Genomic DNA, 12,898 nt, shown 5'->3' with positions numbered 1-12,898 from the left:
GATGATCTTAAAAACTACAACAATTTCGAACCAAGAGCGACAATTTGATCCCACCGAGTCACTATCAAGGCAGAAAGGGCCAAAAGACCGAATCGCAAGACCCATTTCAAGCCACCGGTTAGAGTCTTATCATTGCCGTCACGGCCAAATGGCGGGACAACCGGTGGAGACATCTTGTGGGCCTTCTCGATCGAGTAGGGGGGATATCGCGCAGCGATACACCATTCCATCCACGCGGGCAATGCGTTAATATGCGTGCGAAGATGGGAGAATGTCAAGATCCCCTGTGGGCCGTGATAATAGCCCTGGCCAGCATTTCCAACGCCACCAAATGGTGCATCGCATGCAGCAACGTGAAGACCGCAGTCGTTGAAGGTCACGCCTCCGGATTGGGTTTCGTTCAAGATGCGCTCCTTATCTGCGGATTTGCTGGTGAACACGTAAATTGCAAGAGGGTGCTCTAATCCACGTGTGAATGAGATAGCAGTATCGAAGTCTGCGTCGACAATGGGAAGAATTGGTCCGAAGATTTCTTCAGACAGAAGGGGATCGCCGGGCTTGACCCCAGTCACAATTGTCGGTGCAAAATATCGGCTTTGGCGATCCCGCTGGCCGCTATACACGATTTTTCCGGAGGTCTGCTGGAGTAAGCTGTCGAGACGGTCAAAGTTGGGATCGTTAATGATGTGTGTATAATAGTCGGGTTGGTTGTTTTTGCCCCCTCGGAATGTGTCGAAATAGCGACACAACTCGGTGACCAGGTCCTCTCGCAGGGTAGGATGAACAAGGACATGATTAACATTCAAGCAAATCTATCAGTCGTGTTAGCTATTGATGAATACCGACATTGAAGGATATTACCTGTCCGGCATTGTTGAATTTAGTAACAGCGATGTGCTTCGCAGTGAGATCCAGATTAGCGGACTCGGTGACAATTGCTGGACATTGACCGCCTAATTCGAGTGTAACAGGTGTGAGGTGCTTTGCTGCTGCCGCATGGATAATCTTCGCAATGCTAGTGGATCCAGTGTAAAAGATGTGATCAAAACGATGCTCCAAGATATATCCCATTTCCTGTGGTCCAGCCGAAACACATCGTATCGCATCGCTATCCATATATTGAGGGATGATTTCCATCATTAGATCCTGGGTCGCGCAAGCCACATCTGATGGTTTGAGAATCATCGCACATCCTGCAGCAATCGCAGCAATCATTGGCTGCAGAAGCAGAGTGACGGGGAAGTTCCAAGCACCAATGATTAAAGTAACCCCGAGAGGCTCCTTGCGCACTGTCGTTCTTCCAAGGAAATTAAGAGGATCAGTCCTTGTTGGTCTCTCGTCTTTGGTCCATTCATCCAATTTCTCCAAGGTGCGCAGGACGTCGCCCTGGGCACCCGCGCAGTCTGCGGAGTGCGATTCTTGGTAATGCCTGTGTAGGTCGGTGTAGAGCGCGTCGCAGATGCGCTTCTTGTTATCCTCGACCATCCACCAAACACGTTTGAGTTGATGTCGTCTCCATCCTTTATTCTTGGTAGTGCCGGATGCAAAGGCGCTCCGCACACTTGAGTAGGCCTATTAAGGTCAATCAGACCATGTTCGACTTGAAGGATATATTCCCACCTGGTCAAATTCGGCCGCAGTACTGAATCCCATGATGAGCTCTGAAGAGAGGAGTGGAGAAAGCAGCTCCAGAACAAGATTGGGAGGTTTTATTTAAGTGGGGTGCCCCCTGACTTTACTGCGGTCTGGAACTTGCCTGCATATTGGTTATGTTGTGCACTTCTATGGATTGTGCCTGTGTCGGTGTATTTCTATACTTCCTGTGGATATAATGGAGCGGTGTTGGGGCAACTACTTTGCTTATACCAACCCAAATATATTATTTTATTATTTCAAGATGATGGTACCGCTAAGTGTGCCAGATCGGAGAAATATATTGTCTGCTAAAGGAGGAGTAAGACAAAGGTGATGGCATCAAGCTCTCTTGGCAGTCAGTCTAATATGAAATATGCAGACCTTATGGAACGGATTACCTCAGATTGTTGAGACCTCAATTTACTGGAAGATTGCTAACTGTTGGAAATCTACGCGAATGTCCAATCCCAGCTTCAGTGCATTGTGACTTATCATTCCCTAAATCGACACCAAAATTTACGCTTTCTAACACAAAGGTAGCCACATGTAACTCTCTCCTGGTGACGCTCTACCACACGTAAGCCCGTACGTACTAAGCATGAGGTTGCAGGATACTACTAAGGCCATTGAAGTGGCTTATTTTTCCATCAGAAGCTTTATTTGATACGAGTCTTTCAAAACATGTCCACTCGAACCCTTGATTTTACACCGTTCACTCTGCGTTTCCAGAGAGAAAGATGAAAGAACAACTGAACTATCACATACCTGCTTAAAGCTGTGTTATCATACTTGGGACTGAGATAAAATGTTAGGCCTGCGAAACCACGTCTAGGAGACTAAAAAGATACCATGATGGTAGGGGCGCTATACTTTTCTGCAGCCAAATGATAACGCTATGCAGGATGATTATATTCCAATGAATGTGAGTAGGAATTATAGCCGCTTCTTATTGCCTCTCCGCTGGGTGAGATTGAAACATTTCAATGAGACATGTCCTATCGATATCCCGAAAAGGTTCCGATAAAACTTTTGGTCCTGGCCAGGATACACCAAAATGGATATTGCTTTTCCTTCGGAGTAATCAGAAGTTGACTTCAGATAAAGAAAGCGGCCTTATCACTTGACTATATAAAAGTGCCCGTCCCTGCGGGGTAAACTTAACCATGACTGCAATTTCAAGAGCGCGTACCGGCTGCTGGACATGTCGAGCACGCCGGATCAAATGTGACGGTAACATCTTCTTACATCCTGCAGGTACCTGGTTCGAACTAAAATCTGTTAGAAACACACCCGGTCTGCCATCGTTGCGCCCGTAATAATGCCTCATGTGGCTATGGAGTTCGGCTCGTCTGGCACGAAGAGTCATTGGCTCGAGGGGTTTGCCATGGAAGAGCAGGGGTTTGGTCGAAGCGCAGTGAAGCTGGTCAAAGCAAAGAGAAACATATCTCACGGACAGGGACGGATACTAAAGATAGGTTGTCGCGGCGGCCAGCGCAGATCCACGACCGTCATCGGACCTGGATGTTTTTAAACACGACGATGATCGACCTCGAGATTCATTTTGATGGTAAACAGAATGCAAAAAGACAGGCTTTCTCTTGGTCTGATTCCTTATCGCCTGGCTTGAATACGATTCCTTCTGGTGAACGATCAGACTACGATCCTGTTCTCCTGTCATACTTCGAACATATCATATGCAGCAGCTCTACCCTCGTTGACAATGCCCATTGCAATCCCTATCGCTATCTTATTCTGCCCATGGCATTACAGTCCGAGGGGCTCTATCATGCTGCTTTGGCCATTTCAGCAAACACCCTCAAACTTTCGGACACGAAATATCGGTTACCGGCTTTAGAGCATCACCATCGCGCCCTTAATCACCTTCGTGGTCTACTGAACAAAGATGATTGGGTCGAGGCAGAAATAGATGAGATGTTAGGGCTAGTTCTGATGCTATGCTGGTTTGATGTGAGCTGTCCCTGAGTATTTGCACCAAGCATCTGCTAATCCTTCCTAGATATCCGACAGCAGTCGTCCTTCTTGGGTCACACACCTAAACGGTTTCCAAAACCTGATTCGCACTCGAAAAGAATGTCCCGGTCGCTCACATCACAGCCAAGAATTGGAGAGTTTCTTCAATCGCTACTTTGCCTTTCACCTGGTCCTTGCCAGGACAGCGTTCCGCGTCACCTCTATATCCCAAGCACCGCCTATTCTACCGGATAGCATACTTGAAGCATCTGATATAATTGATCCATACATGGGCTTTAGCCCTGCTCTTCTATTGATGATCAATCAGGTGGCAGAACTAGCATGGGCACGAGATGGCCTGGATGAGATCAGTCGCAAAGGTGTGTATAAACTGAAGGCGAACTTGGATAACCTCCAACAAAAGTTGCCTGCGGAGTATATCGATCCTGATACAGAATGTGTTGCGATCGCAGAGGCTAACAGACTTGGGGCGCTCCTTTTTCTATACGAGATCTGTTTAACCAAGTCTGCCAGTTCTAAAGGCCCCATCGCTTCACTTGATGCGGAAGAGAAGAATACTTATGTCAAACGCATATTGGGCTTAGTCCTGGAAAAGAAGTCAAACATGATGCGCACTGCGGTTTTGCCATTATGGCCTCTCTTCTTGGCGGGCTGCTGTGCTCGCGAAGAGGAAGAAAAGGTCATTGTTCTACGATTATTTGAGGAGCTGAACGGAATCCGTCGATTTGGAGTATGTTGCTCTCGCTTTACGTTTTGCTTGGGTACTAACCTAGACCTGTTTCTTAGAATATTGCTCCTGCAGTCGAAGTTGTCGAGATGGTCTGGCGACAGCGTGATCTGGCTGTGCAGGATGAAAGAAAAAGCCGGAGAGCGAATTCAAAGAAAGAGAAAGATCCGTTGCAGGGAGCTCGTTTTGTGTGGGAACACGCCATGGTCATGCTGGGTGGATGGAAGCTCAGCTTGACGTAGGCACCTGTTGTATATTGGGATAACAAAGTGTATTTAGGCCTAGATTGATATATATAGTAATACCAATGACCTGAGAGCCATCTATCTGACTGTATGGTCGTGACAAATATCTCACAGTCTAGAAGTATTACTTGTTTCCCGCACCTGTCTACCTTTCCACCCCGTAAGATCGCTCAGCTCCATCTCGGGATCTAGATGTGCAAGGTTCTTCGCCGTAACCTTCTGTCCAGCCCGCCACTGCCACTGAGATACAATCTCTGGATCAAGTGTCCCTTCAAGTAGATTCGCAACATACTTTCCAATAACTGGAAGGAACTTGAACCCATGCGCCGACCCACCGGTGGCCAGGAAGAGTCGCTTATGTGTTGGGTGTGGCGTGACGAGGAAATGGCGATCGGCTGTATCAGCATCCCAGCAAAGGCGTGTATAGCAGAAAGGTCGGTCCGCTAGCTCGGGCAGCACACGTCGCAGGTTCCGGCGCATTTGGGCTTCGATCTCGAGAGGAAGTCCGTCTGCCGGGGACTGGACAAACGTATGGGGGATGGAGGAGGTGATCCCAGACTGTGTGACTTGCGTGTTGGTGATAAATTGACTGTGTGCCATCTTGAATATTCCGTCATTTGTCGGAGGGAAGAAGTACCCCAGCTCGAGGTTGTCCATGATCGGCAATGCGGTATAGTGTTCGGTTTCAGCAGGGGTGAGTTGGATATGGGCGACACTGTGGCCCTTGGCTACCAGCTGACCTTTCACGTCTAGCAGTGAAGGCGTCCATGCCCCTGTCGCTAGAATCACCCTATCCGCCTCGTGTCTCGTGCCGTCTGCTGTGATGACTCCTTTGCACTCCCCGATCTCATCCAGGATCAACTGTCGCACATATCCCTTGGTATCCCCCGAGATATACTCGACTCCGACTTCCTGGGCAGCATTTGCCATCCGCTCCAATGCTTTCCCTGCATCTGCCCATCCAGCAGTTGGGTTCCACACGTTGATATTCCAGCCATCCAGCTTGCCTGTTACAACCGAGAATCGGGAACGGATCTCCTCCGGCGTAAGCTTCTCAAGACCTTGCACTCCAAGCTTTTTGCATGTCTCAATAGACCCCTCCACAAAAGGCCTGGACAGGTTCGCCGCGCTGAGAATCCATCCGGGGACATGATAGAGCCCGCGGAACATTGACCATGACTTCCAAGCAGCTATGGATTCAATGCCTAGTCTCGCATAAAGCGGCACGTTGTAGTCACTGCGAATGATCTTGCTGATATCGGTGGCAGCTGCTTCGCAGGATGGCGGCGGGTATCGATCGAGCACACGTACCGAAGTGTAGCCGCGTCGTGAAAGGTGGTAAGCCGTTGAGGTGCCGAAGCAACCCGCGCCAATGATGAGAATCTGCGTATCTTTTTCCATGTTGAAAGGTTGTCAGCTCGGTCTAAAATGTAAAGGTGGCGCCGCCATATTTATTGCGGTATTGGGAGCTCTGTTATAATTTTGCTGGGGGGTTATTTCGCTCGTTCCTAGCTTCCTTGTGCACAAACAGATGCATTTCAGCTGCAGCTCATCCGAGTTGTTAGAGGAAGAGAGGAGATTGCGACATTTGGGCGTGATTCGCTCCGACCTTCCTTGCCATCCCAGATAAGACTCGGAGCTGCTCCGATCAGGGGGCGACCCCAAATACCCCAAATCAGTACATTCACTGCATCATTCATAGTTGGTATAGAGATTTTTACTGGAGGAAGATTGTGCTAAGATAACTCAAATAATTCACTCTTAGAATGTGGTGGGCTATGCAGAGATAGAATGTAGGGTCCATACTTCGGTACTAATAACATCTACCACCTTCAAACTCGCCCTAAAGAGCTGCCTTTGGATGTTGGAAAACGTTCTTTATCACATAGATCACGTTTGCACGCGTGATATCTTATTTTTCTCAATCAAGATCAGAAAATGTTTTCCATCTGTCTAACACTATTCATACCCTTATCACCAACTCCCTTCTCCACGCTAATAAGTATACCGGAAAGCCCGCTTCTCTTTATCTGTCAAGTCAGAGAATGCAGTCTCTTCCGAAGGCACCACATCTGATTGTCCCTCTTTATCGCGGCGGCTATTCTCCCATCGGCACAGAAGCCCATAAGCAAGAATGGATGCAATAGCTACGGCGAGACAACCGAGAAGACCTTCGTATCCGTGCGAATACGAGGGCGCATCCTGGGAACGGAAAACTTGAGGTCCAATAATGTTGCCGACACAGTATGCCAAGAAGAATATGGCGTTCATTGTCAATTTCTTGCTGTGGCCGCTGGTATTGGCCATGGGGAGTGAGGTGGACAGCACGTACGGTGCCCAGTAGGTGTAGAAGACGTAGTACGCTGCCAGAAGGCCCTGCTGGTTCTCACGCGGTAGCTTCCACATTATCACACTGCACACCAGTGGTACCAAGTTGGCGATGGCGATGATGCTGCAACGGGAGTTGGGTACACGCGCTGCTATGAATCCCAATAAGATCTGCCACACAGTGGCGAGCACGCCGGTGGGGATACCGAGGAGGGTAGTGATTAATCGCGAATATCCCAGACCTGACACGATGATAGCGGAGAATGTAACAAGGCCGCCATTGGGGATGTTCTGAGCCAGCGAGAATAGCGCCAAAAGCCAGGTCTTAGGATCAAGCAGACATTCACGCACTTGGTACCATTTGATAGTCTTGTCTTCCATGCCGGTGTTGTTGTCCTTGACACGCTCGAGACAGACAAACTTCTCACGGTCCGAGAAGTACCAGCATTGCACCGGTGAATCGGGTAGGAAGATGTATAGCACAACAGCCCAGACGAGAGAGAATATGCCCAGCACAATGAACAGCAATCTCCAGGGTGCCAAAGCCGTATCCGTCTGGCCAATTCCATAGCTGACCACGCCTGAAAAGACGGATGATAGCTGGTTAAACCAGAATGCCACACGAATAGGCTGCTCGCTCGTCTTCCACCACATAACGGTCAGGATGCTGGAAATGGGGAAGACAGCGGCTTCTGTCATTCCCATCAAAAAGCGCACCGTCGCTAAGCCTGCAAAGTTTTGTGTTGCCGCTGTGCACAGCAGTAGGATAGCCCATCCTATCACCATTCCGGCGTATAGTTTTGCCACAGGGAGTCGCTGGATGAGCAGCGCTGCTGGGTATTCAAAGGCTAGATAACCGAAGTAGAAGATTGAGCCTACCCATGAGTACTGGTCACCAGTCAAGTGGGTGTCTGTTTTCATTCCATAAATCGCAGCATTTGAGATGATGACTTTGTCGATGGCAGCCAGGACTACCGTCACCATGATGAGCGGAATCATGATGAGGTCGATCTTCCATAGCAGACGGCGTGCCTCGGTTTCAGTTACAGGCTCTGCTGCGATAGCTGGGTCCAGACGTGCGAGGAATTGCGCTGCAACATCTTTGTCATTGTCTCGATGCTGTGCCTCAATGATTTCCCCTGCTTGGGATTTCTCATGTTCCAGCGCGAGCTGAAGCTCGGTGGCTTCTTTGTCGTTCATTTCGAAGTATATAGAAGCATATGTGGGCTATGTTAGATAGAAGTCACACACACGATGTCAAAAGTTTGAAATGATTCATTGCTGTGACTTTATACTTGAATGAAGTTGCATGAAGGATATGGTTATCTATTAGGGTTTGCGCGCCTGGAAGGTGAAAGCGAGAGATAAGCTGTGCTTCTCCGCATCCCCTCTCGCAACTTGCCCTATTGTGGCGTTTATTGGCGCTTTGTCCTTCGCTCCGACCTGCTGCTTGGTGCCATTGGCATACAATAAAAAGCTGGGTTTGACCTGGTAATAATCATCAATTGCATACACAATGTCTCCTCACAAGTCGGATGCCCCGAGTATTAAGATCGCTATCGGTATGTTATACACACCTCCATGCTCTTATACTCTTAGCGATAAGTTCAGCTAATGATATTATAGATCGCGGTGGTACCTTCACCGACTGCCTAGGCATTGTCGATGGTCGCGACGAGGAGATTGTTGTCAAACTCCTGTCACAAGACCCGGCCAACTACGCAGATGCCCCAATTGAGGGGATCAGGCGTATTCTTGAGCAGGCAACTGGCAAAGTATTTCCTCGCGATCAAAAGCTCACAACTGCCGACTTTTCCAATGTCAGTATTCGTATGGGCACAACGGTCGCCACGAATGCCTTGCTGGAACGCAAGGGAGTGCGTCACGCACTTTTGATCACGAAGGGCTTCAAGGATGCTTTGCAAATTGGAACCCAGGCTCGACCAAAGCTTTTCGCGCTCAATATCCAACGTCCTGATGTGCTCTACGAAGATGTTGTCGAGGTTAACGAGCGTGTCACAATTGAAGATTATCAACAAAATCCCACACCTGACAAGGAAAACCTTCAAAAGTCCTTGCAGTCAGATACTTCCTTGAAGAAGGGTGTCAGTGGGGAGGTTGTCCGAGTTCTGGAGCCGCTTGATGAAGTTGGCACGAAGCAAGCTCTTCAGCAGTTATATGAAAAGGGATATCGCTCGATTGCGGTTTGCCTCGTTCATTCTTATACTTTCCAAGATCATGAACTTGCAATTGCAAAGCTCGCGAAGGAAATTGGGTTTACCCAGATTTCTCTTTCCAGTCAGCTGCTGCCGATGATAAAGCTTACCTCGAGGGGCGCTTCGGCTACTGCAGATGCGTATCTAACACCAGTCATTCAACGCTATATCCAGGGATTCCGCTCAGGGTTCAAAGATGGGCTTGCCTCTGCCGATACTCGATGCGAGTTCATGCAATCAGATGGAGGTCTTGCTAATTTTGAGAAGTATGTTATTGTCTATCAGTATGAGAGCGAGGAGATAAACCTACTAAATACGTTAGATTCACCGGACTCCGTGCGATCTTGTCAGGGCCCGCCGGAGGCGTTGTGGGATATGCAGGAACTTCTTATGATGAGACTGATAGAACCCCGGTCATTGGGTGAGCGCGCTGGACTTCTTTCCACTTGATGTTCCTCATGCTAACTAACATCCCAGGTTTGATATGGGTGGTACCAGTACTGACGTTTCCCGATATGACGGCAAGCTGGAACACACTTTTGAGAACAATATCTCCGGCGTGACAGTGATGGCGCCTCAACTGGACATCAATACTGTCGCTGCTGGTGGTGGAAGTATCCTCTTCTGGAGACATGGACTGTTTGCTGTGGGTCCTGAGTCTGCAAGTGCTCATCCAGGACCAGCATGTTACCGCAAGGGAGGTCCTTTGACGGTGACTGATGCCAATCTGTTCCTCGGCCGCCTTCTACCGGCATACTTCCCCAAGATCTTCGGTCCGAACGAGAATGAAGCATTGGATGTCGATATTACCCGTCGGAAGTTCACGGAGCTTGCAGCTCAGATCAATGCTGAAACCAACCAAAATAAGAGTCCGGAAGAAATCGCACTTGGTTTCATTCAGGTCGCAAATGAATCTATGGCAAAGCCTATCCGTGCCCTTACCGAGGCTCGTGGATATGACACTTCAGCGCATAACCTGGCTTGCTTCGGTGGTGCTGGAGGGCAGCATGCTTGTGCTATTGCTTCTTCATTGTCTATAGGAACTGTCATTATCCATCGGTACTCTTCGATTCTGTCTGCCTACGGCATGGCCTTGGCAGATGTTGTTCACGAGGCCCAAGAGCCAGCATCCGGAGTGCTGGATGATCAGGCAATGAAAGGTGTTACCGAGCGTATTGCTACATTGAAGACCAAGGTAACTGCAGCCCTGGTTACCGATGGTATTGATGAGACCCAAATTCAGCATGAAGTCTATCTCAATCTCCGATACCAAGGGACTGATAACTTGCTCATGGTGCTCAAGCCTGAGCATGGAGACTTTATTGCCGAGTTTAGCAAGGAACATGAACGCGAGTTTTCTTTCACTTTCCCCGGCCGGAGCATCCTTGTTGAGGATATTCGAGTCCGTGGTGTTGGAAAAGCAACTTCAATTGCGCCAGAGGCACCTCAGCAAGAACTCAAATCGGTGACGACAAAGTCTATTGGCTCTGAGAAGCAGGATGATTCATCTTATGTGTACTTTGCTGGCGTCGGTGAAATCACGACGCCAGTCTTTTTCCTGAACAACTTACAACCAGGAAACGTTATTGAAGGACCTGCGATGATCATCGACAATACACAGACAATCGTCGTTGAGCCAAATGCTAAAGCCACAATTCTATCGCGACATGTAATTCTGCATGTCCGATCTTCAAAAAAGCAGACTGCCGACGCAACCGTCGTGGACCCTATCAGATTGAGCATCTTTGGTCACCGGTTCATGTCTGTGGCAGATCAGATGAGCCGCATGTTCCAAAAGACTTCAGTATCAACAAACATCAAGGAGCGGCTGGACTTCTCCTGTGCGGTTTTCTCTCCTGACGGAAAGTTGGTCGCGAATGCGCCCAACGTGCCGGTACATCTCGGTAGTAAGTTGAACCTTCCTTGAACCCCTCTTTCAGTGGATTCCAAGTTAATAATGCATTCAGGCATGGAATATGCTGTCCGCTATCAACACGAACAATATGGAGGCAGTTTGAAGCCAGGTGATCACATTCTTACCAACCATCCTCTTGCCGGCGGCACTCATCTCCCTGATATTACCATCATCACTCCCGTCTGGGATCACGAGGGTAAACATATTGTCTTTTATGTTGCCTCTCGTGGCCATCATGGTGAGTTCGATCCTTCTGTTCTGGTGTTGTGTTCCAAGCTAACAATGACCAGCTGAAATTGGTGGTATAGCCCCGGGGTCAATGCCCTCAAATAGCAAGATGCTGTATGAGGAAGGTGCCATGACGATGGGTTTCAAAGTTGTGTCACAAGGTCGCTTCGAAGAGGAAATCGTTCGCAAGTTCCTCTATGATGGGCCTGCCTCATATCCCGGCTGCAGTGGCACACGAACATATAATGACAACGTCTCGGATTTGAAGGCTGCTATCGCAGCAAATCACAAGGGCGCACAGCTGCTGGAGGCTTTAGTGGCTGAGAATACTTTAGAAGTGGTTCACTTCTACATGGATGCAATCAAACGCAATGCGGAGGTCGCTGTCCGTGAACTTCTCAAGTCTATTGGCCGCAAAAATCCAGGGAAGCCTCTTCAATTTTCTGATTTCATGGATGACGGCACGGAAATCAAATTGGAAATCCGTATCGATTCCGGGACTGGGTCTGCCGACTTTGATTTCACGGGAACTGGTCGAGAGACTTTCAACTGCCTCAATGCACCCAAAGCTATTGCCCACTCGGCCATCATCTACAGTCTTCGGGCACTGATTGATGTAGACATTCCGCTCAACCAGGGCTGTCTTGCTCCAGTCAATGTGATTATTCCCTCAGGTACACTGCTCAACCCATCTGGTCATGCTGCCGTCTGCGCTGGAAACCCAATCACCTCGCAGCGTATTACAGACGTTGTGCTTGGTGCTTTCAATGCTTGCGCTGCATCTCAGGGCTGCTGTAATATCATCTCCTTTGGTATGGGAGGTGTCGATCCCAAGACTGGTATTGAAGTACCTGGTTTCGGAGTTGGCGAAACTATCTGTGGTGGATCAGGTGCTGGGCCATCCTGGAATGGCACTTCAGGTGTACATGTGCACATGACAAACACACGAATCACCGATGCAGAGGTCTACGAATTGCGATACCCTGTTATTCTGCGCAGGTTTGAGATCCGCGATGGGTCTGGTGGAAAGGGACGTTTCTGCGGTGGAGATGGTATTATCCGCGAGCTGGAGTTCCGTATGCCTCTTTCGGTTTCTATGCTCAGTGAAAGACGTGTGTATCGACCATATGGACTGGAGGGAGGTGAATCAGGCCAGGCAGGTCTGAACCTATATATGAAGAAGGAGCTTGACGGAACGGAGAGAATGATCAATATCGGTGGTAAGATGGAGCTTGAAGTACAGCCAGGAGAGCGAATTCTTATTCATACGTAAGTATTTCTTCTTTCACATCCTGGAGAACATTACTAACGAGCTTGTGGTTCAGACCTGGAGGTGGTGGCTGGGGAAACATGTCCGATGAAGAAACAGTGGCCTGTGCCGGCAATGGGAATAGAAGCCCATCGAGCTTCCAACCACGAGGAAGTGTACACACATTCACTGCCACGGCTGAATCAGCAATGTGAACGCTCCGTGAGCAGTTTGGGTGCAGTAACATTCGAGAGTAGAAACACGCAGCAATTTGACATACTGAATTATACACCACAATCAATATAGGACCTTCCGAGTATAGCCCGCTCTCAGCTAAAGTAGACCTAAAGATTTGCCTTTGTG

The 12,898-nt window shown here is 48.8% G+C and overlaps 5 protein-coding genes across 5 annotated transcripts; 2 read left to right on the top strand and 3 right to left on the bottom strand.

Annotated features, from left to right (window-relative positions):
- Positions 1–14: 14 nt before the first annotated feature.
- PENARI_c027G03521 (uncharacterized protein) lies at positions 15–1,653 on the bottom strand (the record flags this gene model as incomplete). The annotated part of the gene is made up of 3 exons (XM_022636059.1): positions 15–812; positions 862–1,572; positions 1,621–1,653. 3 exons carry the CDS (start codon positions 1,651–1,653, stop codon positions 15–17), a joined length of 1,542 nt encoding a protein of 513 aa, XP_022484088.1.
- Positions 1,654–2,953: 1,300 nt separating this feature from the next.
- Positions 2,954–4,596, top strand: PENARI_c027G00712 (fungal specific transcription factor domain-containing protein; the record flags this gene model as incomplete). Its single annotated transcript, XM_022636030.1, has 4 exons — positions 2,954–3,033; positions 3,111–3,603; positions 3,653–4,357; positions 4,414–4,596. 4 exons carry the CDS (start codon positions 2,954–2,956, stop codon positions 4,594–4,596), a joined length of 1,461 nt encoding a protein of 486 aa, XP_022484019.1.
- Positions 4,597–4,707: 111 nt separating this feature from the next.
- On the bottom strand, positions 4,708–6,000 carry PENARI_c027G10398 (NAD(P)/FAD-dependent oxidoreductase; the record flags this gene model as incomplete). Its single annotated transcript, XM_022636126.1, has 1 exon — positions 4,708–6,000. One exon carries the CDS (start codon positions 5,998–6,000, stop codon positions 4,708–4,710), a length of 1,293 nt encoding a protein of 430 aa, XP_022484059.1.
- Positions 6,001–6,594: 594 nt separating this feature from the next.
- Positions 6,595–8,127, bottom strand: PENARI_c027G06090 (uncharacterized protein; the record flags this gene model as incomplete). The annotated part of the gene is made up of 1 exon (XM_022636080.1): positions 6,595–8,127. The coding sequence occupies one exon, from the start codon at positions 8,125–8,127 to the stop codon at positions 6,595–6,597; it is 1,533 nt and encodes a 510-aa protein (XP_022484082.1).
- A 316-nt stretch (positions 8,128–8,443) lies between these two features.
- Positions 8,444–12,750, top strand: PENARI_c027G11013 (uncharacterized protein; the record flags this gene model as incomplete). The annotated part of the gene is made up of 7 exons (XM_022636134.1): positions 8,444–8,489; positions 8,554–9,409; positions 9,466–9,564; positions 9,621–11,050; positions 11,111–11,296; positions 11,349–12,555; positions 12,612–12,750. 7 exons carry the CDS (start codon positions 8,444–8,446, stop codon positions 12,748–12,750), a joined length of 3,963 nt encoding a protein of 1,320 aa, XP_022484101.1.
- Positions 12,751–12,898: the final 148 nt, after the last annotated feature.

The sequence above is a fragment of the Penicillium arizonense genome (assembly GCF_001773325.1).
Source record: "Penicillium arizonense strain CBS 141311 chromosome Unknown PENARI_contig027, whole genome shotgun sequence".
Taxonomy (NCBI): domain Eukaryota; kingdom Fungi; phylum Ascomycota; class Eurotiomycetes; order Eurotiales; family Aspergillaceae; genus Penicillium; species Penicillium arizonense.
The sequence above is the reverse complement of the archived record's forward strand: the minus strand, read 5'-3'. Positions and strand labels throughout refer to the sequence as shown.